The following is a 26,118-nucleotide window of genomic DNA, read 5'->3' as shown; positions in this document are numbered from 1 at the left end:
GGGGTACTCTCAAGGAAGATATTTGGCTCCATTTTGTGAAACCAGATTTGTAGTCAGACCAGAAATACAAACATGCCAGAAAAATGTCAAGTTATATCACTAAATATACCCTGGAACAGGACACATGTCTTGAAGAACAGTTTTCTCTCCCTTGACTATTCTGAGTGTTTCTAAACGGATTCCAAGCTGGACATGGACTTCTAGAAGAAACAAACCACCAGCACCAGAAAATAAACTCTCCAGATGCGCAATGTCATCAGCTCAAGAACTAAACCGCTGATTTAGGAGCTCCAGAAAATGTGCAGGAAAATCAGATTCAGATATTATTACCTAACCTACACAATTAATGTGTAGAAGGGAGAAATAAATGTCTATGTGAGACTTCAACAATTACGAAATCATTTGTGTCTTCCCAGAACTGGCTAAACTACAGAAGGGGAAACAGGGCACAGATACACCAATTGGAGACAATGATTCTAGAAGTTAAACCAGTAAATCCCTCAGCCTTTCCACCTGTGCCCCAAAGATAGGCCCCTTCCCTCCTCTTTCACTGTGTGTAACCACAGAAGTCAAGATAACTTATCTTCCTGCCTTCAAAGATTTCTGTTGCTGCATGAGGATGAACCCAAGCTAGTATCGAACTAAGCTCTCTTCCATGAATACAGACATAAACCAAACTTTATTACTTACTATGATACTTACAGCTGATAAACCAGCTTGGGACCTAAAAATCATTCTTAGCACTAAAAAATTTATATCATACTGGGAACAGTTTGGTTTCAGGATTCATAAATGCATCATTTTCTGTCTTTTTAATACACTCCTGACACTGTCCCACATGCATTCTGGAGGAAACTTCCCCACACTATAGTAAGAGTCTTTCCCAAATAGATTGCAAACCCTTGTATTTTTCCTAGCACCTGATCTCCATTGCCATCTTCTAATCATATTTCTTCCACCTTACAGCAGCAGATACTTGTCTTCAATGCTATGCAGAACTGATGGGTGCCACCAGCCAGTGAGAGAAGCTTCCAGTCTCTGCTGCAATCCCTTCCTGAAGCTGCCATTCGGCTCTTTGTCAGCTCAAGAATTTAGTTTGCAACATTCACTTTGCATGCCAAGAACTTTCCAGTGCTAGCAGTAAAAGCTAATCATCATTTTGAGACTTCAAATACAGAGACCGACCACAGACCAAAACCTCCTCTCACAAGACCTCTTATCTGTCTTACTCAGAAGCTTCAAAGTCAGTCTCAAAAGCCTTGCAAAGACAGAGTAAATGACTCAGTAATACAGCTAAGACCTTTATCTTCCAAGTACAGGTTCTACAACTATACTCAGACTTTGCTGTTAACATCTTATGTCTCCACAGTTGTGCTATTATCTTCCAGCATTAAAAAACCATCAATTCCTACATACATCATAAATTAGACTATGAGAAGACATCAAATGGCTTGGAACCTATAGGAGTTACAGTAATGTGCAAGGACATGTAGTCTTTTTTCTCAGTAAAGGATCAATAGAAACTATGTTTAATAGGCTAGTGTTCTGAAGCTATTCAGTGATCTCCAAAAGCAGGACATTGCTCTCATGTTAATAGGCTATTCACTATTCAGCTATTAATCTTCCAACAGTTTAAGCTACAAAAGTCATTCTGTCTTACATGAACCTTTTCTGAGAGAAGCAAAACAGATGCAGTAAAACTGACACTGGCCAAGCCAAATGAAAGGTTTTGAAACAATACATGCATCAATGTAAATCAGAAGTGACAAATGATTTTTTTCCTTGACAATATCAAACTAGAATCAAACTTCTGAAATGCAGCATCCAGGCTCATACGTGTACAGCACTTTACATTTTAGCCCGTGGTTCTTTTGAAAAGCCACACAGGGATTCTAGACATCTGCAAAGCAAGCACTAAGAATATGCTCTACCTTGCCTCTCCCAAGATGAAGCATCAATGGTGTAAGAATCACTGCCTGCTTTAAAAGTTTCCAGGAACAAGACAAACCTGATGAATACACACTCAAGTAGACTTCCCATAATTTCCAGGTTTCCTTTTGCAGCACTCAAATCTGTTAGGCCCTTTGTCTAATAGCTCCTTATGCTCTTGCTTCAACTGCGTCAGCTTGTCAACAAGTAACTTACACAAGCCCCATACACATGACAGTCAACAAGTGAATTGAGAATGGGTTCAAGCACACCACTAACAGCACTACTGCATTGTCACAGTTTCTGCACTGGTCCACCTGAACCTATACCCTGTCATATGCTTGTCAGCATAATCTGAGATCATCTGACAGTCAGCATAAGGGCAAAATTTCAGTCTTTCAGGGGAATTGTGGAAGGCTTATGAAAAATTATCATCATTCTAGTTACTGCTGTACCCTAGATACGAAACTGGCAGAGTTACAGCCTTGTTCAAAGCAGATTGTAACCCATCTTCCCCAACTGGAGAAGCCAGCTGCTCTTAAAAACAAACCCAGCTATGAGACAAAAGGCTGCTCTGGGTAGACTTGGTGAAAGCCAAACAAAATTGTGCTGCGTAATCATGGTTAACATGTCTGCAGCCAGCCACTGTGTTCTTCCTTTGAAACTCCTCCAGGGCTAGCCACATCCTGGTTTTCAGCAGGTTATCAGTAAACTTACAGACAAAAGCTTCACTTTCTTAACCTTTATGTGTATTAGTAAAATCCTCAAAGACTCCACGAGCACTAAAAGTCTATTCTCTTCATTATGGACAAGAATGTTTAAGAACCTGCAGATACAATCAGTCCCTGCTGAGCACCTCCATGACACAAAGAACTTCTTATATAATGCAGAAGAAAACATTTTTCCAGGGATTTCACATACAATGCTGGAACATCAATCATTAGTCTGAGAGTACCTACATAGTCTTGCTATTAAATAAAGTGGTAGAAGGAATGGCATCTTTACAATGGATTCTGAAATAACCTATATACAGTTCACCAGGAAAGCATGGCAGAAAACCTGCTTTCCTCAAATCATGGTATTTTCTGTAACACATGTATAAGTAGTAAAAACGTGTTTCAGACTAAGAGAAAAATTATTTCTTCCGAAAGACAACTTTATGATGCAAATCCATTTGGCATCTTTGTAACTGACTCAAACTTCCCAAGGATCATGCACAAAACTGGCTCCTTCTATAAAAGAGGGCACAGGCTTTGAAGGCAATGAAGTTATTTTCTATGCAATATTCAGGGGAGCAGATGGTCACCTTGTTTTTAACAGCCACCCCCAGAAATCGTCTACATAATGATCTCTACTGAAAGCTAGGAGAACTACCCTCCCTACCATTCCACATATCACAATATGCATCATTTTACAAGAACAGCACCTGCAGTTTTAGGCTGATGACACCTACTCTGTTTTGTTCTGAACATGCGATCTCTGCATTCACTCTAGCCTGACTTTGTTTTGAAAGCTCATTATTTAAAGGAAGGACAAATTTACTCCTGAAGTCATTTGTCTTGACCCACCTGTCTTCTCAAGTTCTTCAGCAAAATATGGGTCGTTGAGATCAACATCAGATGGAAGCTCATCCTCACTCTGTTCTTTCTCAGCAGTAGCCTGTAAAAAAGGTACAAATGTCATTTCAATGAACATATATGAACTACTGAAGTTTCACTGGAATTAGATGTTCCTTCCATTAGTAACTATAAAGATGAAAACTGGAATACTTTATGCTGAACATCGTAAAACTAGAATGCACTAAAAATTGTTCATAAAGAGAAATCGACTATTTCAAATCTGTTCCACAGATTAAGAGCTTTCTATGTACCTGAAGAAGGGCTATTTACATACTCCAAGGATCTTTATCAGATGTACCCACAAACTGTGATGCACTAGCTAACCATACCAACAAATGACAGGATCACAGCATTGTCACTTCCTTACTTTATGTACCACAAAAGCTCTAAATGGGAAAAAACTGTAGCAAGGAGCTTCATTTTGAGCTCCAAAATTCAAAAAGCCTGAGTTTGGACTGGTAGTATTGGGTTGTACAACTTGCCCCTTGATTTAATTTATCAGACTGAATATGAATATTAAGGTAGCAAAAGTTGCTCTGCTACCTAACAGTGCTATTTACTCCAGTCAGAGCACTCTAAGGTTGAAGAAGTTACTCATCAAATGCCACTTAAAACCAACTGGAATCAGGTATTTTTTAAGAGTAATCTCTGCATTATCTGCAACATGAGTTACATTCATAGTAATTTAAGAATTTAGATTCTGTATGCCACATGGTTTCTTTTCCTAACATATGTGTGAACATGTATCTGTCTATTTCTGCACATCAGTGCCACACGAGTCTTCACACTTACTTTCTGCACATGGAAAGATGAAGCAGCAATGATTTTCACATTACTATAGGGCCATTTTGTTATTCATAAACAGAACTATATCACAAATTTGCTCTTGCAACTTGAAATAGTTGTTTGTTGCTATTAATTCTTTGCTGTTACAGCTCTGGGAAACTGTATTACTTTGGGCCAAAAATTAGCAAAACTACAATTATCATTATCATAACAACTTTGATATGCACCCTGTAGCAAAAAGACCCTTCCTAATGCATTCAGAAATGTAAACTGAAAACCAGCTGTTACTATGACTCATTGATCTTTAAAGCACCACAAGTAGATAAATGGAACTGTGTTAAGTACGTTTATGATCAGTAATATCCTGAATTTGCTTTTGCTCTGTAAATTCAATGAGAAACTCTCAGTCTTTCCACATGAGTGACCACTGCACATTCTAACCTTAGAATAGTACTGGAAGCTATCCAACTTGTTGGTTATCCCAAACAAACAATAGCAGCAACTTAAGAAACCAAACCAACAACTCCCCCCCCAAGTGGCCAAAGCAATCATTACCTTTCTCTTTTTCTTAAGGATTCTTTTTTCTTTCTTCTTCTCTAGGAATTTTTCCCATGGAGTTAGGTTATTCTTTCCTTCCAACCTGTTCTTGACCATTTCTTCAGCACTTTCTTTGAGGCCTAGAACAAAACAAGAGTAAATTAAAGAAACAATATGAATCTGATTCTTTTTTAAATCAACTTTCTCCTTTCCGAAAGGATAATCCACTTTTTCTTTAACAAGCCTGTGAAAACAATCAGAATATTGCTTAAAACAACATCTTTATAAATAAGATACAAGATGGGTTTTTCCAAATAAAACACTCCTTCAGTAATAAATTATACAAGAGTCTGAAGAGCTTGCTTATGTGACATCTGAGTCCCAGTGTTCTTGCTGTTCCTCAGACAGGTCTCCTCTCCAGGCATTAGACTGTGCAGTCTACAGATGCCACTCTTAAGGATGAGAAGCAATAAAATAACAAGAGACATACACAGAGCCCTTGTATTTAATGTGCCTTACTATAACTAGTTAAGATTCACAAAAACACTTTGAATACAGTCCAGATACTGCCTTTACTGTGAGGGTGGTGAGGCACTGAAACAGGTTCCCCAAGTAAGTGGTAAATGCTCCATCCCTGGCAGTGTTCAAGACCAGGTTGGACAGGGCTTGAAGTGACCTGGTCTAGTGGAAGGTGTCCCTGCCCATTACAGGGGGGGTGGAACTGGATGATCTTAAGGTCCCTTCCAACCCAAACCATTCTATGGCTCTATGATTCTATCAGAACATAGGGTCATCTCACAGCTGGCTTGAACCTCCATAGCTAGTGCTCTCTATTCCACACAGATACTATCTGGTAACTGCTGCATCAGTATGCCTAGCTCACATCATAGAGTTGCTATAGCATCTCCATTGCTGAAACTTTGCCCCTGTGATATTACTATGTCAATGCTGCAATATCTCTGACAACCCATGTCTTTTTTTGTCTGTCTGTAAAAGAGAACAATAAGCTAGTATTTGAATGAATTTAAAGTAAAAATAAAACCACAGCTAGAAAGCAAAGGACAATGTAAATAAAAACCCCAAATAATTTCTTGCATTAAGTACTAATGTCACAACATGACATGCATGAAGTTCAGCTAGACAGGTCTTTACAGCTACTTAGTACCAGCCTGCTTTAACAACACAAAACTACCTGCAGTTAAAACTCCCTTGCCTTGCAACACATGGAAGCAGAGTTCAGTGGCAGAAAGACAGAATCCTCTTCCCTGGCAGGAGGTTACAGTCTGAGCAGTGAGTTATTTCTCTCCTACCTGTTACTCCTTGCTTCATTCACTAGACACTTTTGCTTTGAAACTTCTGTAACAAATGAGTCAGATATCCTATAGTCCACATCCTCTTTAATGAGATCTTGGGAGCATGTAGGAATCATTCCTGCTTCCCCCTCCAAGACTGGTATCTGCTGTCTCTTCCCCAAGTCTACTTGTCCTAATGGTCTCTCTTCAGCACTCCTTTCCATACCAGCCCAGCCCTCACCTTACCAAATCCTACCCTCCCACCTTTCATACCAGTTTTATTGCTTGGAAATCACATTTGGACCTCTCCAGATGTCCTAGACTAGATCCCATTCTCTCTCCCAACTCCCAGGTTTCTCAGTTGGCCAGTCCCTGCTCCTCCATCATTCCTGCCAGCTCTCCACAGTAATGAGGAGCTGAAAACAGAGTTCATCATGGAAAAAGTGGGCAACTTTCATGGATAGTCCTACCCGTCCTCTGAAAAGCAGAACTGCAAACACCAATTCCCGCTCTTGTGTTTGTCGACACTCCAAAAATAATTCAAAGGCTGGAGAGCCGGTTACAACATGTCTGATACACAAAGTGTGGACACCATCTAAAGCCCTGCCTTATAGGAAGAGTGGAGCCAAAGAGATAAAGCATCCTTCTGCTACCCTGGAACAAAGCAAGAGTTAACAGCAAGTGGCAAACTCTTACAGCCACAAAAATTGGGTACAAGAGCAGAAAACAAATGCATGATCAAGGAAGGATATTGTATCGGTTCACTAGAACTGTGCCACTAAGAAACTCTCTGGTACAACAAGAACAAATATTTAGTTATCCCTAATTGTACACCTCTTCGTCTCCAAAGTCAATGAAAGCAGTCATCAGCTTCCCAGAAACTGAAATATTCTTACTTTGGATATTATTTTGCAGTGCTTTTGTGGAAAGAATTACTGGTCAGGTTAGCAACCTTGCAGATTCCCAGTGAAGACGGTAAATACTGAACTAAGAAACGTATGTCACATCTCCAGAAAGAGAGAGAGACCCAAAATCTCAAAGGAGGTTACAAGATTTCTGATTTATTTGCCTGGAAAATAGAATCATTTGATCCATCTGGCACAGAAAGACTTGGAAGAAAATACAACCCTTTCTTGTGGTATTTGGCAGTCTCATGAAAGACATTAGAGTTTCTCCACAGATTAGAATGGCTCAGAAACTACTGTCCAGACCACTTCCCGAGAATCAGAGTGTACTTAAGTGGTCAAAAGGCTTTTGATTGCAGAAGGGGGAAAGCAATTGTCTACTTTAGGTAGGATTATTAACCAGCCATAGAAACAGCTAATTTATATCCTTAGTGACATCATTTTTTTTTAGAATAAATGAATCACACTCATTTTATTTAATCTTTACAAATATGGGTAAAGAGGAGGGGAAAGGTCATAGTCACAGAATGGTTTGGGTTGGAAGGGACCTTAAAGATCACCCAGTTCCAACCCCCTGCCATGGGCTGGAACACCTTCCACTAGACCAGGTTGCTCCAAACCCTGTCCAGCCTGGCCTTGATCATAGAATCACAGAACAGTTAGGGTTGGAAAGGACCTTAAGATCATCAGATTCCAACCCCCCTGCCATCGGCAGGGACACCCTGCACTAAGCCATGTCACCCAAGACTCCATCCAACCTGGCCTTGAACACTGCCAGGGATGGAGCATTCACAACCTCCCTGGGCAACCCATTCCAGTGCCTCACCACCCTAACAGTAAAGAACTTCTTCCTTATATCCAACCTAAACTTCCCCTGTTTCAGTTTTAACCCATTACCCCTTGTCCTATCACTACAGTCCCTAATGAAGAGTCCCTCCCCATCATCCCTATAGGCCCCCTTCAGATACTGGAAGGCTGCTATGAGGTCTCCATGCAGCCTTCTCTTCTCCAGGCTGAATAGCCCCAACTTTCTCAGCCTGTCTTCATGCTGGAGGTGCTCCAGTCCCCTGTTCATCCTCGTGGCCTCCTCTGGACTTATTCCAACAGATCCATGTCCTTTTTATGTTGAGGACACCAGAACTGCACACAATACTCCAAGTGAGGTCTCACAAGAACAAAGTAGAGTTGATGGGCCAGTGCCAGCCACAGCTTCTCTAGGTAAACTGTGCCACTTTTAACCTTTAGCCTTACCTGAGCTAAAGGATTTGAAGTGTGATAAATACTACTCCAAACTTAAGTATATTGCTTCTCACACTGGTGGGAGAGTGAGTAAGGATGGGCAGGCCAGAATCTGCACTACTCTAACCAGAGTTTTGAAAATGTTTGTAAGTTTAACAGCATTCAACTGTCAATTATTAGAAGCTAAGATATTTCTTAGCTCTGTTCTTCAGAACTCTAAATGAGCAAGTTCATCTTGCATGTAACATCTTACCAGAAAGAAGAAACACCTTGTTGCAGGTAGCTAAAAAGAATGACGGACAGAAATATACTGATAACATTAGAATTTGTCAGCCTTGAAGATAAGCCATCTCAAGTCAAGACAGCTTTCCTAACATAGTATAACTGCCTGAAAACAACCCAGTGCACTCAGCAGCTAAGATGTCAAGTGGGAAGAACTGCAGTGCTGAGCACTTCATGCTGCAACAGGTAAGACTGCTTCAGAGGACATACTAAGCAAGGATACAGATTAAGATATATATTCCATATGAGCATTCTTCAGGTCCACATCATCTGTAACAACATACAGTTGGGGGTTACTATGCACTTCACAGAGATATGATCGCCTGCTATTCTACTTCTGATGACAAAAGGTTTTAAGTTTTCCTTTAAGCCTAGCTAAATATTTACATCTCATTCTTCCCAAAGGAAGAATGTTTAAGTCCAATAAGAAGAAAAAAAAGTATGAAAACCTGGCTGCATATCAGCAAGAAATGCAGTTGTGGTCTTCTTCTTCACCTTCTAAAGGGAGTTTTGGGAGCTGCAGAAGGATTGATAGTAATTGTTGCTCAAATCAGTTATGATTAAGAAAACAGATGGATGCTTAAATATAACACTGATTTTGTGCCTAAAAGAAACAGACCAAAGAGAGTTGGAACTACATCTGATTTATTTTTGCTGGCACTGTGGTTTATTTAAGACCATTATGATTCAAGAATAACTGAATCATTCACAAAGTATGCTTTCTATAACCACGCATGCCAAAACTTAAGTTCTCAAATTGATTCAAATCTCTGCCTTTCAATTGAAAAGCTTCCTAGGTTTAACTGTTGTAACCCTCTGTATATTCAACATTTGGGCAGCAGATTAAGGCAAAGCTTGATAATAAAAATATTTCAATGGACAAACTAGTTGCGAAAAAATTAAGGAGCCTTAAGAGATTATAACAAAAACTATTCTTTAATTCCCAGAATGCTCCAAGTGAATGTAATTAAATTGTTTTGGAGTTTCAATAAGCACATTTGTTCAAGGAAAACACAACATTGTAACTAACGTACTTCTCTCCCGTAAGAGGGAACAGTCTCAACTGCGTCTGTATTGCCAGAGCTATAAACTACTGTTCAGCAAGTGCTGACTATGCTCCACAGTAAAAAACCAATATATATATACATAGAAGAAAAAAATAAATCTCCTTTTCAGGTGTGCAGGACTCCCTCTCCAAGTGCAGCCTGAAATCAGTAATGACTGAGGTGTTGCCATACATTAGACTGGAAAGCCAAGTTAAAATACTCGACTTCACTCTCCAGATTTGGACAAAAACATATTCCAGGGATTGACAGTGGTATTGACAGGCCTCCTGAAGGGGAATAGTCCAACTAGCAAAGGCAAGTGAACACTTCTGTGCTTCCAGAACCCCTGTTTTTTGATAATGCTCTAACTTCTTCAGGGTAAGAAATGAGGAAACACTAGCGTACACTGCAAAATTGTAGCTGCTAAACTGAGATCAAATACTATAACTTACCACTGTAAACTTCACTGGGTACACCTACGTATTCAACCCATCATTACATGAACAAACCTGACCCAGTGCACAGAGAACCAACTGACTCGTGACAAAGTCAGCCTTATTTATCAGGATAGGGTGGTTTGTTTGTTTGTTTGTTGGCTTGTTGGGGTTTTCTTCTCCCCCTTTCTATCCTTCCCTCAACAGAGAGATATAGCAAAAGGAGCCCCTCAAGAAGGTGCAGTAAGGAAGGGGTTGGACTAGATAGAATAGAGAACAAACCAGATTCTGTAAAGTCAAGTTCCATTGTGAAGAAACAGGGAGCCCATGTATTAGGAAACTGGATTCCATCTCTACTACATTTCCTAAATGTGAATATAATTTACTTGTAACATGCAAGGCAGTTTTAAGAAGCAGAGCCTTTCAGAAAACATTTTGCTCAACCTGTGCAAGGGAGACTAAAGAGAGCTTCCTTTAGTGTCTCTAAAAACAACATTCCATCTACTCCTATGCACAGATTTCTACCTATGGTACCACATTGTATTGCTTAGACTTCCGTATGTCACAGGACTTCGTTCATACAGTTCTCAAGATTCTCTGGAAGACAGACTGTCTAACAAACAAACACGTTTCCCAAAAAAGGGAGCTTTTCTTACTGTTCAATGCCCGGTCTACATACTTACATAACACATTCCCAGCAGCAATTGTTTTTACTGTGGTTTCCACCTCCAGTCTGAAAGGTGACAACTAAAAAAACTATGTAAAAATCTTATAATAGATATGTTATACATAGATATATGTATCAGGCTCATTCATCTTGACTGCTCAGTGGCACAATGAATTAAAGCTATGCAGTGAGTAGCATCAAGAAAGCAAATAGTGCCACAGTGTGGACAGCTGAAGTAAAAGATGAGAGTACAGCTGCGTTAGCAGGCATTGCCTATGGCACGTGATACATGCTTTCTCTAACGAGTTTTGGGAGAACTCATGCCAGAAATGACTGGAATTATATAAGCACAACTGAAAACACACAACTGGCTTTAACAAGAATATAGATCTTACCAAGAACTGGGAATAAAACTACTCCATTCGGTTCAGTGACTCAGTACAGACCAGAGTAAGATTTAAGAAGCAAGTATTTATGTTCAACAGAAGTTACCTGAGCAAACTCAGAACAACATTAGTGTATATATCACATAATTAGATATTGCATGCCTAGCTGGAATTAACCCATCACTGGTGAAGGAGCTGGATTCTAGCATATCTCTGGTCTCAGTATTTACAGTAATCGATCAGGCTGTGTCCTTAGGCAGCCTGCAGTGCCACACCTACTGAGCCAACATAGCACCTTGCTGCCCCTGAAAAAGTTGGTTTTCAGATCCCAGGGTGAGTTCTGCTGTGATGCTGTATGGTGAAGGTACCTGCTTTTAATTTCCAGATGAAAACCTGCACGCCACTATCCCCCGGCTTCTCTTCCTGGCAGCTTTCTCTCCCAAAGAGCAGTGGCACTGCAAGCTCAGACTTCTCCCTTCCCTGTTCCCCCAGATCTTCAGCATTACGCAAGCAAGATTTTCAAACTGTTCTCCTCTAATTTTATGCTGCTTCCAAATCATACTGGTTTGTATTTTTAAGAGTGCAGGTATGTTTTATAGCTCCATGGCAAACACACAAATGCTTTTCAAGAAAATCTATAAAGCGATGAATGAAAAAACAAGCTCACTCAAAAAACTGGCAAAAACCAAGCTACAAAGACAAGCTTAGTGCTGGGGAACCCAGCTGAGTCATTATTTCTTCTATTTCCCTCATTGTAATCCATCTGGATTTAAATTTATGGGGAAAAAAGGTCAGTTTCTACTACTATAAATCCAACACCTTACAATATATCCCTGTTAACAGGCCAACAATGCATGTCCTCCAAGCTAGTAAAGGAAAAATATAAATCTTACCTGGAACCCATTTAACCTCCATTCCTATATCCTTTTCTTCCTGTTTTTTCTCTTTTTCTTGGATACTTTGCAGAAGTTGTCTGTACTTGGCAATTTGCTCTTCATCATCTTTTTGGCTTTTCCTGGGTTTCTCATCTTCCATTTCACAACCTACATCACCATCTAGAAATGGAGAGTAAAGCTATCACAACCAGTCTCAAGAAAGTGGTCAACTGAAGTTAATGCTTAGGGAACACAACCAAGGCACAGACATGGTGGCATTCTGCTTTGAATTCTGAGAAGAAAAACAAGCCATTTTGTTGTTTCTTCTTCCTAGTGCCACGTGAAATGTGAAGTAAAGCTACACTGGATGGGAACTGAAGAAATCCTTAAGCTAAGAAAGACTCTCTTGAAACTGGATAAGGGGCTACCAATTTGTATTTATCACTGGTTTTGATAGAAGAAATTTAAGTGACAATGTATACTGTCCTAATTTCCCATTTAAATAACACGTGCATTTCTTAAGTTTTAAAACAAACATTCAACATCCCCTTCATAAAAACCCTTAAGAGCCTTTTCATTCTGTAAGCAAATTAACAACACTTGACAACAGCTGCAAGATAGGAAAATGAGCTGAACATTACTGTCAAAGGTTGTTCAGAGTTCAAATAACCTTGTCACTAGATTTCAAGTATCATGCTGCATTGCACAACACAAGGAACTGCTTTCTGACGGATATTAAGGCAGCAATGCTTTCTGCCAGTAGCTTGTTCAAAGACTTGGAACAAAATACACAAAAAGCCCAGAAAACCAACCGTATACTGGGATGCACCAAAAGGAACATGACCAGCAGGTCAAAGGAGGTGATCCTGCCCCTCTACTCTGCTCTCCTGAGATCTCACTTGGAGTATTGTGTGCAGTTCTGGTGTCCTCAACATAAAAAGGACATGGAACTGTTGGAACAAGTCCAGAGGAGGCCACGAGGATGAGCAGGGGACTGGAGCACCTCCTGTATGAAGATAGGCTGAGAAAGTTGGGGCTGTTCAGCCTGGAGAAGAGAAGGCTGTGTGGAGACATCATAGCAGCCTTCCAGTATCTGAAGGGGGCCTGTAGGGATGCTGGGGAGGGACTCTTCATTAGGGACTGTAGTGGTAGGACAAGGGATAACAGGTTCAAACATTGGGGTAGGTAATTAAAATAAGCTTAATCAAACCATATCACAGAAGACATCTTTTTGCAAGACATTTTCCAGGGAGGGAGGGCTCTACAGAGTTCCCTGCAAGCCTGACAGTGTTCAACAAGTGCCTGAACAACCTTTAGATATATGGTTTAATTTTCAGGTTTCCCCATGCAAAGTCAGGACTCAATGATCCTTACGGATATCCTTCCAACTCAGGATGTTCTACAATTATACCATCAGGAACAAGTAACTACAAATACACTGCTAGAAGTATTTTGTCATATGGTCTACGCCAGTATTCTGTGTGTTGTGCAAAGCAGAACAGCAGAAAAGATGTTCCTCTGCAAAGATTAAAATAACCCAAACTAAAATCAGAACAAAATCTTAAGCATAAACCCCATAATGCTTAATTTGAAGCATCATTTAAATTGCCATTCACTAAGTCACTGGTGCTCATGGTCAAAATTGCATTTATGGACTTGATGCATGCCACAAACGCTTCCTACTTGAACAAACAGGACCAGAAAATCCAGAGGTATTGTAAAGGATACTTTGTGCCATGAACCACAGCCTACCAGGTCACTGAAATACTTGACATTACAGAACTGCTCTATGGTGGTAACACTAACATTCATGATGTGCATATTTTAAGCTAAAAAATTCCATTAAAAAAAAGGTTAGAATGGGCCAGCAAAACCCTGCTTATAAATAAAATATCTTAATAAGTTAAAAAAAAGTGAATAAAAGTCCAGGACATTTTTTTGCTTCTTATCACACTCCTACATTCCCATTCAAGCAGCTGACATTAATTTTTCCCATTCGTGCACAGTGCCACATAATTCTGCTGGATGGAACGCTGTCAGATGGAATCCTGCTTTGTATCACGTAACTGAATGGATAATAAGGTCAGGAACACGTTCAAGACAAGAACGTAATGAGGACATTAGAGGAACATAATTCCTCTATGAATAACTTACTTTCAGAACCAGTAGAATCTAGGCATTTCCAGGTTTAAGATTTATGAGTGTGGTAAGATTACTTAAGGTCAGATTCTTTTCCTTCCCAGCAATGTTAGTTTACTTTTTAAGATTTCTGAAGTGTTGCTCACATCCAGACATTTGCTTTCATCACCACCCTATTACAGATGCTATTCTTTAACTTGGTGGTCGCCTTGTAGATAATAGAAGCCGGAAATACTTTCCTCTGCATCTGCTGCTCCTAGTTAAATACTTTACTAAGCATTACTCGGGAAACTAAAGCTCACGGAGCAGTTGATAAGTGTGCACTTATGTAAGATGAGAAACAAATGGACAGTAACCCTGACAAGATATTGCCAAACTGAGTTTGCTGCCAGATTTCCCAACTCTATAACCAGAAAAATCTGCAATGTCCTTTGCACGCTCCAAACTCATCTTTGATTGCAGCTACCTGCTTTACTGCAGTACAGATCAATTTTAACATAGAATAGTTAGGGTTGGAAAGGACCTTAAGACCATCCAGTTCCAACCCCCCTGCCATGGGCAGGGACACCTCGCTCTAAACCATATCACCCAAGGCCTCATCCAACCTGGCCTTGAACACTGCCAGGGATGGAGCATTCACAACCTCCCTGGGCAACCCATTCCAGTGCCTCACCATCCTAACAGGAAAGAATTTCCTCCTTATATCCAATCTAAACTTCCCCTGTTTCAGTTTGAACCCATTACCCCTTGTCCTATCACTACAGTCCCTAATGAAGAGTCCATCCCCAGCATCCCTATAGGCCCCCTTCAGATACTGGAAGGCTGCTATGAGGTCTCTAAGCAGCTTCTCTTCTCCAGGCTGAACAGCCCCAACTTTCTCAGCCGATCTTCATATGGGAGGTGCTCCAGTCCCCTAATCATTCTCGTGGCCTTCTCTGGACTTGTTCCAACAGTTCCATGTCCTTTTTATGTTGAGGACACCAGAACTGTACACCATACTCCAGGTGAGGTCTCATGAGAGCAGAAAAAAGGGGCAGGATCACCTCCTTCGACCTGCTGGTCATGCTCCTTTTGATGCTGTTTGAAAGACCTGATTACGGCTTAATGAAATTTTCTTTGCCTTGTAATTTTGGTTATACATATCATTAATTAAGAGCAGACTGAATTTTAGACTGAAAACAAGCAAGGTAATCCAGGAATTTACATATTGGTGCACCATACAGACATTTATGTACCTTATGAAGTTAGATGTCATTCTCTTTGTATTCTTTAGTACATGAGTCAAAAGCACTTGAAAGACATCACTACTACACTCCAAAGTTCCCTTAAATATCTTCTGCTGCTTACATCTTCCCTTGCTATCTAAGACCTATAGCTTAGGCATATCAGAAGGCCTGTAGCACAGCTCTTCTACACTGCCATTCACATTCCCCCTAGTTACTCAAGAGCTATTACTGGAGTGAAGAAGCTCTGTACATCCACATCTCCCTCTGGACCTTCTAAGATCTGGAGTGCATTCAACACCCTGTCTAGGCTGTTCCAACAAGCACAGTCTTAGGGCAGCTACTGCAGTATCCCCTTGCCCTGCAGAGGCTTTAGCATATGTCAAGAGGACCATGAAGAGGACAAACAGTATATTAACCTATAAATAGATTTCTGCAGTGAGCACTGTATCTAATTCATTAGTCATGAACCACTTCACATTTCAAACCAGGACTTTTCGTTTGAAAAGGAAGCTCCTCCAGTTCTATTGAAAATAATTTTATCTCAGTAATGAAGAGATTAAAGTAGAGATTGATGAATCTGACAAAGAAATTGTAAGGTACCCTGAAGAAAAGAAAGAGGGGTAGGAGGGGGAAAAAAGGGGGAAGAAAATGATTTTACACTCAAGAGGTGCAAGCTCCTACTCAGAAAGCAGCTATTCAGGAGCTCAAGCACTAGGATAACTCCTAACCCCCACCATTTCGCAATTTTTGATAAGTGTTACTCAGACTTCACTGAAAGGCAGTAGATCTTCATTCAGCACTGAATGAAGAGAATAGCTACCACATTCTCTACATAAATCATGCAAATGTACAACAAAAAGCAGCTTTTCTTTAACAGATTTATCATGTCAGCAATAGAGAAAATATGCCATAATTGATGCTACTTTAATCACTCAAATTATAATCATTAAGCTTGGTTTAATGACACATTAACTGCACCATGTAGAGATTCTGCAGTCCAAAAAATGAAAACCAGGGAGCTTTTTCAAAGCTAAGGTGATGATAATACTAAAGTTAAACTCCCAATTCTCACTAACAGGTCTATTAAACTTGGAGTAAGTTAACTCCAAATGCAACTAATATACTTTGTCTTCAAAAAGAATGAAGTAACGTTGGGGTCACACTAGTGATTATTACTTAAAAATGAATCTCAACTATGGCTCTAGAGATACTATTTGAAAAACTCATAGGTGTGTTTTCTTACCGTGTATACAGAACACCAGAAAAGTGTATTTTACTCACACAAAATAAGCAATAAAAAAGGGCTGTCAAGTTCCACTAAATTTAAAGAACTCTACAGCTTTCATGTTAGCATGCCCAACTCACAAGTATTGTCAAAAACGTTTAGCATCTGTCAATCTGTTCATATTCTGCCATCGATCCTTTCATTTCCTAGTTGAAAACAGTGGGGACAAAAATCCCGTATGTGCTCACCAGAAATTTGTCTCCATCTTTAAGTCACCCACAGAGAAAGTAAGCGTATGTCAGTTTCAGAGATGTTTAGCTCTGGAGGGAAGGTAGGTTATTTTCACAGCAGAACCTGACAACAGCTTTTATACAATGAGCAAAATATTGTCCCTATGGAAGACAGCAAAATTCAAAGCCTTTTCTAAGGATAGGGAATTTACATATTCAAATAACTTGTGTTCTAAACACTGCAACTAATGATCTTGTGGACAACATTAATGAAAGTACCTTGCTGCTCTTCCTCCTCCTCTTCACTAGACGAAGCCAAATAAGCTTGAAAATCCATGTCAAGAAGTTCCTCTTTGTTAAAAGTCCTGCTAAGTGACGTTACTCGTTCATGATCTGTCTCATCCCATGTGATATCTACCTTAAAAATAAGAATGCCACTTGTAGAAGCTGAAACACTGAAATTAGACACTGTAACTCTCTTTTTAGGGAAAATTATTTGAGGCTTTCCATCTAAGAGGCAATGCAAACCTGTTACTGATGTTCTCTAAAACAGTGAGGTATAACAACAATGTACTAAAATTCAACTGCACCTTTTTGGAACTTGCTCTACAATTGAGTTTCAAGGAGTTTTAACTACAAGAAAGAATGAAGAAATCTCCTCATGCACCAAAGGGTTCTGTAACAACAGGTCACAAAACACAAAATCCCTGTACGCCAAATCTCCTTTGTGGCAGCGGATACTGGTGTTGACACAGCATCAACTCCTTTCCTTTTCCAGCAGCAACTCATTCCTGGAATCACGCATGGATTGCAGTGTGGACAACAGAAGTGTTTGTGCAATTGTACCCTCAAACAGGAGGTGAAACAAATCTGACTGAAAAATGATACAGCAGAAACTACTTATTTCTCAACCAATCACTTCTCCAATTCAGTTCACTTCCTGGCCACATGGAAGTTTTGGCTGTCACATAAGAGAGTAGGAATGAATAACTACTAGGAAAGAAGGCAATTGTTTAAGCCTGGCACTACCACCAAAAAGGCTCTTGTTGTGCTACACATAAATAGCAAATTAGAAGATTTAACTATGAATAGCAAAGTAATTCCATGTGGAACTTGTAAAGGAGGTATAACGAGGTCAAAGTATAGCATTTAATTTGTAACAAAGAAGCCAAATCTCTTTTAAAATCCAAACCTCGAGCTTATTTATGGGGTTGCAACTTGAGGCTCTGTAAAATGCTTACATCTTTTCATGTCTGATGTCTTTATTTTGAAATCCTAAAGATATTCAGGAATCTTTTCCCCATGACTTATTTATAAGCTGACAATAAAACTAAACAAATTAGAACAACATTACAAAAACATTGCAAAGATACCTTTGATGTTCCCATAGCAGCAGATGTGAAGTACTTTGGTTTATACATAGCTACGTTCACTTCAGAGGCTTCATCTTTTGGCTTATCATCAAATGTAACATTATCTGGAATAAATCTTAAAGGCAAATAAAATGTGTTATTATTCAAATACACTGAGAAATGACATAGTATAAACCGTCTAAGCTTTTCATAAGTACGGTACATCAGCACAAAAGAATCTGCTAAAAGAAAAAGCTGGTAAGACTAAAAAAGAAACATGAGAAATGGACAAATACTCCACACATGTAAGATTAACTGCCTGGCTTCTGCACAGCTATTCCACAGGCTTTCAGTGTGTAACACCACCATGCTGGGGAAGTAAACTAAACAACATTCAGCATGGTATTAGCAGGGTCAGGGGTGGGGTTTGGGGTGGTTTTCTTTAAGAACCATCTTTTCAGGAAGCTCAGTATTAAAAATTCAAAAGAAGAAAGTGAATAAAGTAGAATATGGAAACAGAGGAAAAAAAAAATCAGAACACTTTAGCAAAGTCTTGTGTTACAATTAGTAGGAAAAAGAACTTGTTAAAAAGACCCAAGTCATGTGTAACAACAGAAGTAGCAGAAAAAAACACCAGCCCTTTGTACACTACATGAGAAACTACTTGGGCTCTTTCTTATTTTTTAAATCACTGCAAATGTAATGTGATGAATGCTACTCGACATTAAAATATAGGAAAGTACAAAATTAGAATTCTCCAATGCTTTTCCTGAACAGCCATGTCTGTTGCAAACCATTATGTTCAAAAGCATGAAAAGTTACATGCTCATGTGGCAGAGATAATCTTCTCCAAAATGGTTCAAAGGAAATTAATTAAGTTCCTCTAGAAACTTATTCGAACAAGAAACCATTTCTGACTTCCAAAAGTGCCCATAACACAGGTCCCAGCAAACAGAGCCAGCTTCTGTGGAAAGTTATTATGATTTAGTAACAACTTCTGCTCAGATTGGAAGTCTTGGTTTGGACAAAAGGAAATACTAACAGTAAAGCACAACCATAAGTTAGAATTCTTTCCTTCCCAAACATGACTTTTGAAATACTAGAGCTTCCAGCTCATTCATAGGGGTTAGCATTGCAGCTTCGTGACAACAGCAGCAACGTTCATCCTCTGTGGTATGCGAACCTGAAAAAGATACTTCTGGACCCTTGGGGAAAGAAAAAAGAGTGTGAAGGAAACCCAAACAAACCAAAAGCAGGATGTTATTTTGCTTTCCAAATCCTACCACTTTACTTCCTTGTACCAAAAAGTTGAAGATGAAACCAGAACGTTTTACCTGACTTCTCTGAGAAGAGCCTCTCTATACAGAGATCCTCTCAAGCTTCCTGTTTTCCAGTAAAAATGCTCAGGAAGAACTAAAAAACACCCCCAAAGAATCAAAGGGAAAGCTAATACCTCGCTTGATGCCCTATTGATTTTCATCTCATTTTGGTTACAGAATAAAGACAACATAATTTACTCTTCTGAGTATTTAATTAAAATAAATAATATATAGTAGTAAATAATATAAAATAGTTATAATATAATAATTAAATAATACACAAAATAACAAATAAATATTGAAATAGATATAATAATAAGAAAATACTTTATTTTAAATTGGCTTTAATTCTCCCAACCCAACATGTAAAAAGGCACTGCTGGAGTTACCTCAGGTCTATAAAAGAACAGCTACTTTCAAATTCCAGTCCATCACATTCCTCATAAATTTTATTGGCTGTTTCAGGAGAATCACATTCTACCACTGCATAGAAGTATTTCAGTCGCTTAAATTGATACTCCCGCAGTTTTTCCCTGTAAAGCCTGTAAAAGCAGAAAACACCACCATCAATTGAGCTGGCTTTAGTTTTTCATTTGCAAAATATTTTAATTCAACTCATTCAAAATATGCACCAAACACTCTCCTAATCTTCTAATAAGATTAGACATTAAACAGCATGAAGTTTCACCGGTATCTTTTCTGTTTTACTCAAGGAAAAAGACTAATTCACTCAGTGTTATTAAGTGTACATTTTATGTATGTGAGTCTGCTTCCCACACATTAAAGTCCCTGCACAGGGCATAGAGTAGCACCTCCATTAGCATTTAAGGTAATGTTTAATAGTTCCTATCAAGTTGTCTGCGAGTATCTTGTCTCTTAACAAGGCTGATAAAAAGGACGTTCCTACATAAGTAAGGGTATATGTTAAGAACATTAACAGAAGCTGAGTCTGTATGGACAGGACTGCAGATCCTCATGCTAGAGAGACAGTGTAGGAGTAATAAGTCGTAAAGCAGTATGGGTAAGGAAAGGAACTGGGAAACTAGCTTGGATAGCAGAGGTAGCGGTGTCACACAAGACAACAGCAAGAGAGAAAGCAAAGAAGAAGAAAGTGAGAAGTAGATGAATTGGTAGAAGGATACAGAAGAGAGATTGCAGGGGTGAGGACCTGTCCCATGAATTTGAATGGTATGTTCACAGGTATCACTCAGGTTATCTCTGGACTTCTGTTTGTTGTATTCCAGATGTTCTAGAGCCCACTGAGCAGTAAACCTAACACTTCAGCATGCGTCATGATGCACACAGTGAAGCTGACTTCAGAATTCACTGCAAGCTCATCATACACCTCCCCGATACACTAGAGACATTCTTTAAGAGAGAACTGCAGTTATTTTAGAAGCATCCAGATTTTCCAAATATAAGGCAGTTCAACAGGATGTATTATACAAAAATGGCACTGGTCAGGCTGCCAAACATCTGGAAAATATAAAAGCAAAACCTCTCAAGTTCCCTCAAACAAGACCTTCAAGCAGAATAAAAGGAAAAAGATATGACTGAGGAAGCCTGGACAATGGTAGGCCTGATGAACTCAGCCTAGTAAGCCAGAACTGCTGCTGGTGGCATTCAAGAAAACTCGATCTGGGAATTCTTGCCCTAAGTTAAGATCCCTGTCGATTACACAGATGAGAATGATGACAGTAAGCAAAGGGAGTTCACTGAATGAATGGCAATCTGTAGAGAAGAAACGCTACATTAAGCTCTACACACATTTGTTACGTTTATTACTCCAAGGAGCTACATAATCAAGATGTTGAATCACTTATCAACAAGCAAATATTCTGAAGTTTGATCATAATGCATTTATCCAATGCGATGGTAATGAACCAGGGCCAGTTATAAAACACCCCTTGAAAAAAAGCTATAAAATTAAGGTATCCACAGGAGATGTCCACATACATACTTTTGGAAATTGGATTTGGTTGGGATTTTCACTGAGAATTACACACATTGTACTCTCAATTGAAAATAAGTTATTACCCATCATTCTCTGTCGTATTCTCTGGAAGATCGAACAGTTCCACAGGTCCCTTTTGTTCTTCCTCTTTCAATCTCTCTTTTCCAAACTCCGAAGGATAAATCTACAAATACAACAACACAGAAGTAAATTTTTAACTGCAGCAGCATGATGCACACCACCAGAAAAAATATGTCACCAAGCTCTTTAGGATTAATGTTTTTAATCTAGAATCAGTAATGGGCTCAGTTCCATAAACTTTAATACCCTCTTAATTTTAATTTACAGAAAAGACACTGGGATAAACAAATTGCCTGTTAGGAATGTGAATAATTTGAGACAGATGAAGAGCAGGAGCCCTAACTTCACTCATTTCACTGGGGCCCTTTGTCAGAAAAGAGGATCTGACTGACATTTCTCAGAAAGCTGGAGGCAGACACTAAAAATGGGAAAATATAATTTAACTGATCAGAATTTGACCAATTTATTAATAACTCAAAGGTGGTGAGAAACAAGAAGCGCAATGATAAAAGGGGCTGGGCATTTAGAAATAGCCAGATTTAAGGCAGGGTTACCTGTCACAAAGACCACTAAAAATGGAACTAGCCAAGGAAATGTAGTCTCCTCCTACCAGAGTTTGAGAATTCCACTGTTAGTCTCACAAAAACAGCACTTAGAGACAACCTCATAAACACGAGAGGTTAACCGCCTCAGGTTCCAATTATACTAAACACATGCCTGCTGCTGAAAAGCAGCACATTTATTAGATGGCAGGTTAAATTGCAACACAATTTCTAATTTATCGTGTTAACATCTCATTTGGTTCTTCACAGAACTGTCTTACTTTGTTCCTAATTTGCTGTCTCTATCTTTTTTAAAACAGTACAAGCCAGTTCTCCTTTTAGAAATCAGGTCTTACCTTAACAGAAAATACCGTTCCTCCTTTGGGCGTGAAAGAATTAAATAGAGCCAGCAAATCCTTTGCCTTCAACCTATCCCAATCCATATTACAAACTGCCAATCTACTCGTAACCTGAACAGAGAAAAAAACGGCATAAAATTCTCAGGTTTAATTCCCCATTACTAGGGGGAATACACAATCACAATTCCTGGGTAAAAATCAAAGTCAGCAACACACTGCACTGAGAAAATAAAAGTAGCATTTTCCCCAAGACTTCTTCCACTTAAGCAAAAACCAGAAGCAGCAATCACCAGGGCAGGTAAAAAGGACATAAGCAGCAAAACATTGCAGAATGGACTGCTCCAATCTCAGATTTAGGAGTGCAGTTACAACATCAGCACTCAGAATTTTGTTATCATCATACAGCTAGTCACAACAGCAACTAGGATCATAGTACTGTAACAGTAGTAGAGCATTGTGATTTCTTGCACACTAATAGTGCTTGGTTTTAAAGTCCTACTTCACTGTCTAATGATTCTTTAACTTCTTAAAGCATAAGCTAAAAAAAAATCAAATATTAAAAAAAAGTTTTAAAAAAATCAGTACTGAACAAAAGCAGGTACTGTTTAAACTCTGGGGTTTCCAAAAAGCTCAGTTCTGTTTGTTCTTTCACTTACAGACAGCCTTTGCTTAGAGGGGAGGAGAAACACCAGTGAAATCTGCAAGTCCCATTCTCAGCCAATTTCATCATCCCTTGCATTCTGTAACTAAAAGGCTGAAAAACCTTTACAAAAGATACTTTCATGGTTTCCTAGGTGAAGGCCTATAATGCAGCATACATTTCTGATGTTTATAACTCATAATGGCATACATTACTGAGTTTGTCATATATCAACTTGTCATGCATGAAGTACTGTTACCTCATCTCCACGAAGGGCATCTTTGTCTAGCTCACGCCATGAATGCTCTATCTCTGGCTCCTTTGGAAAGAGGTCATTTAAATCCTCATCATCCTCTGAGCTCGTCTCAATGTTCCCTATTCCTCTAGCTAGATCAGGCCCACTGTCACTTTCTTCATCATCTTCTGAATCACTATCTTCTTCCCCTGTCTCCCCATCATCTTCTGGCTCCTCTTCCTCGCCTGTTTCTCCATCATCTTCTGGCTCCTCTTCTTCCCCTGTTTCCTCATCATCTTCAGGCTCCTCTTCCTCCGATTCTGCGTGCTCAAAACCATCACTTGCAGAAATATCTTCCTCTAATTGTCTTTTACTAATATCACTTTGACTGCAGGTGTCTGTGTATGCAGTCACTGAAAGAAAACATGAGACAACTATTTTTATGTTGGAATTGCATATGATCCTTTACAAAGACAAAAAAAAAGAACCTCTTTTTTTACCACAAAGATTTACAGAACCCCTGAAATGTGTAACGATGAAATAACAAATTACATCAGGGAAGTGCCAACAACATAAATCATCGATATCGGTTTTTCAGCTTGTCTAATCTAATCACTCTTTAGGCCCACAACTGTATTACCAATGGCAACTTCTGGTGAAATATTATTCTGTTATTCTGTTCAAATGTGTAGAATCGACAGGCAGAAATGAGATTTCAGTAACAGGCTACATGAATGCACAAGCAACATAAAGAAAGTTTCTTTAAGTCACCTGTTCTTGCTAATACCCTTTTATATTACTGGTTTGATGTTGCCATCTTTATGCACTCAGTCTTCAAGCCTTGATATGCTTAAGCCTTCATGGTATAAGACCTTATATTCGCTATTCAGTTTGATAAACACAGCAGTCTATATGCTACTATACATTTCCTTTTTTAACTAACCAACAACTTCAGCTCCAGCAATTAGGAGGACACAGAAGTTTGAAACCTTACTGAAGAGTCAGCGCTGACAAAGAGCTGACCAACTCCACTTCTCCAGCGGCACTGAATCTGAGTCAGTTATTTCATGACTGACCTTGCAAAAGTTTTTCCATAGATAAAACAAAGGCAACAACACTCAAGTAAATGGCATTTGAACAACTAACCTGGCTCTTTGCTTTTTCCTCCTACAGAACTGTCCTTCTGGAGAGCTTTAACGGATTTAGTACCACTTGATTGTGAAGAGTTTTGCTTGGTTTGAATAGAAATTGATCTTCCTCCTGATGCATCTCCTTGCTTGTTTTCCCCTTTATGTAAAAAGCTCTTGTTTCCCTGAGAGCCACTAATTTCTGTTGCAGTTTTCTTAGAGTCCTCTTTCAAGTTTAATTTAGCTGTCTTTTTTTGTCTTTCATCTTTAAGATTATTTAGCTTTGTCTCTGCTTCACACGTTTGGTCCACCCCTTGTTTGTCTGTTTGAACATCACCAAGTGGCTTTGCAGAATCTGCTTCTCCTTGACATTTAGGCTTTTTTTTCTTTATTTTCTTTTTAGCACGTTCTTTACCATCACTTTCTGAAAGATCAGAGTCAGATTCTGACAGGGCATAAAACTTCCTGAGGTTCTCTGTGGAAGTATAGTTAACAGGACGTCCTCTTTTATCCACTGTATACTTCAGCTTAAACTTCTTGTCATGAAACATCGCTCTGAATCGCTTGTCAATCTTGATTTTACGCTCTTTTTCAGGCATCTCCCAAAACCTGGGATCCCTGGTAACACAGCTGAAGCGCCCATCGCTCAATATTTCCTGCTGGGATGACATTTTTGATGCTGTTGAAGACTTGGACATCTACAATATGAAAACAAAATGAAACAGTTGTGATTAAAAAACTTGTTTAACACAGATTTGGACACACAATGAAAAAAAACAAATTAACTAAGCAAACTTAGATTTCTAACCTATACCTAGAAAGCTCTTTACGTAAAAAAAATATGGTGTTTTAATGAGTCACAAATAATCCTGTAACTACCACAATCTTGGCCACAAACAAATCTTAGCTTCCTCAGATAATGGATATGCAACTAAAAAGACTACACTTGCTGCAGACAGAGCCTGAAGTGATTCCCCACCAATCCCGAACTGGACCTCATGCAGTTTCACTGTAAGCCAGACCTCTGGCTTATACTTCTCACGGGCCTAGGGTATATAGAATCCTAATGATATCAGCTAGGTTGGAAGACCCGTAACATCATCAAGTCCAACTATCAATCCAGCACTGCCAAGTCCACCACTAAACCATAACACTCCTCATCCACATGAGTTCTGAACACTTCCAGGGACGATGACTTTAGGGTCGGTACTGGGACCAGTATTATTTAATATATTCATTAACGATTTAGATGAGGGAATTGAGTGTACTATCAGCAAGTTTGCTGATGACACTAAGCTGGGAGGGGTGGCCGACACGCCGGAAGGCTGTGCTGCCATCCAGAGGGACCTGGACAGGCTGGAGAGCTGGGCGGGGAATAACTTGATGAAATATAACAAGGGAAAGTGTAGAGTCCTGCATCTGGGCAGGAACAACCCCAGGTTCCAGTATAGGCTGGGGAACGACCTGTTAGAGAGCAGTGTAGGGGAGAGGGACCTGGGGGTCCTGGTGGACGACAGGGTGACCATGAGCCGACACTGTGCCCTTGTGGCCAAGAAGGCCAATGGCATCCTGGGTGTATTAGAAGGGGGGTGGTTAGTAGGTCGAGAGAGGTCCTCCTTCCCCTCTACTCTGCCCTGGTGAGACCTCATCTGGAATATTGTGTCCAGTTCTGGGCCCCTCAGTTTAAAAAGG

General features: G+C 39.5%; 1 protein-coding gene across 2 annotated transcripts in view; it reads right to left on the bottom strand.

The window, feature by feature from the left end:
- ESF1 (ESF1 nucleolar pre-rRNA processing protein homolog) overlaps positions 1-26,118 on the bottom strand; it is a 31,644-nt gene that overhangs the window by 4,181 nt on the left and 1,345 nt on the right. For both annotated transcript variants that reach the window (XM_061364757.1, XM_061364758.1), the window contains exons 2-11: positions 24,446-25,124; positions 23,324-23,712; positions 22,422-22,535; positions 21,526-21,626; positions 19,878-20,030; positions 18,191-18,305; positions 17,097-17,235; positions 12,016-12,177; positions 4,890-5,011; positions 3,498-3,588 (exon numbers count right to left, since the gene is read on the bottom strand). In XM_061364757.1, the coding sequence (XP_061220741.1) occupies positions 3,498-3,588; positions 4,890-5,011; positions 12,016-12,177; positions 17,097-17,235; positions 18,191-18,305; positions 19,878-20,030; positions 21,526-21,626; positions 22,422-22,535; positions 23,324-23,712; positions 24,446-25,124 (2,065 nt within the window). The remainder of the gene's footprint in view (positions 1-3,497; positions 3,589-4,889; positions 5,012-12,015; positions 12,178-17,096; positions 17,236-18,190; positions 18,306-19,877; positions 20,031-21,525; positions 21,627-22,421; positions 22,536-23,323; positions 23,713-24,445; positions 25,125-26,118) is intronic.

Source organism: Neopsephotus bourkii, unplaced genomic scaffold (assembly GCF_033783945.1).
Source record: "Neopsephotus bourkii isolate Nb327-2 ecotype Australia unplaced genomic scaffold, CSIRO-AGI_Nbou_v1 NB_1250, whole genome shotgun sequence".
Classification (NCBI taxonomy): Eukaryota; Metazoa; Chordata; class Aves; order Psittaciformes; family Psittacidae; genus Neopsephotus; species Neopsephotus bourkii.
The sequence above is the reverse complement of the archived record's forward strand: the minus strand, read 5'-3'. Positions and strand labels throughout refer to the sequence as shown.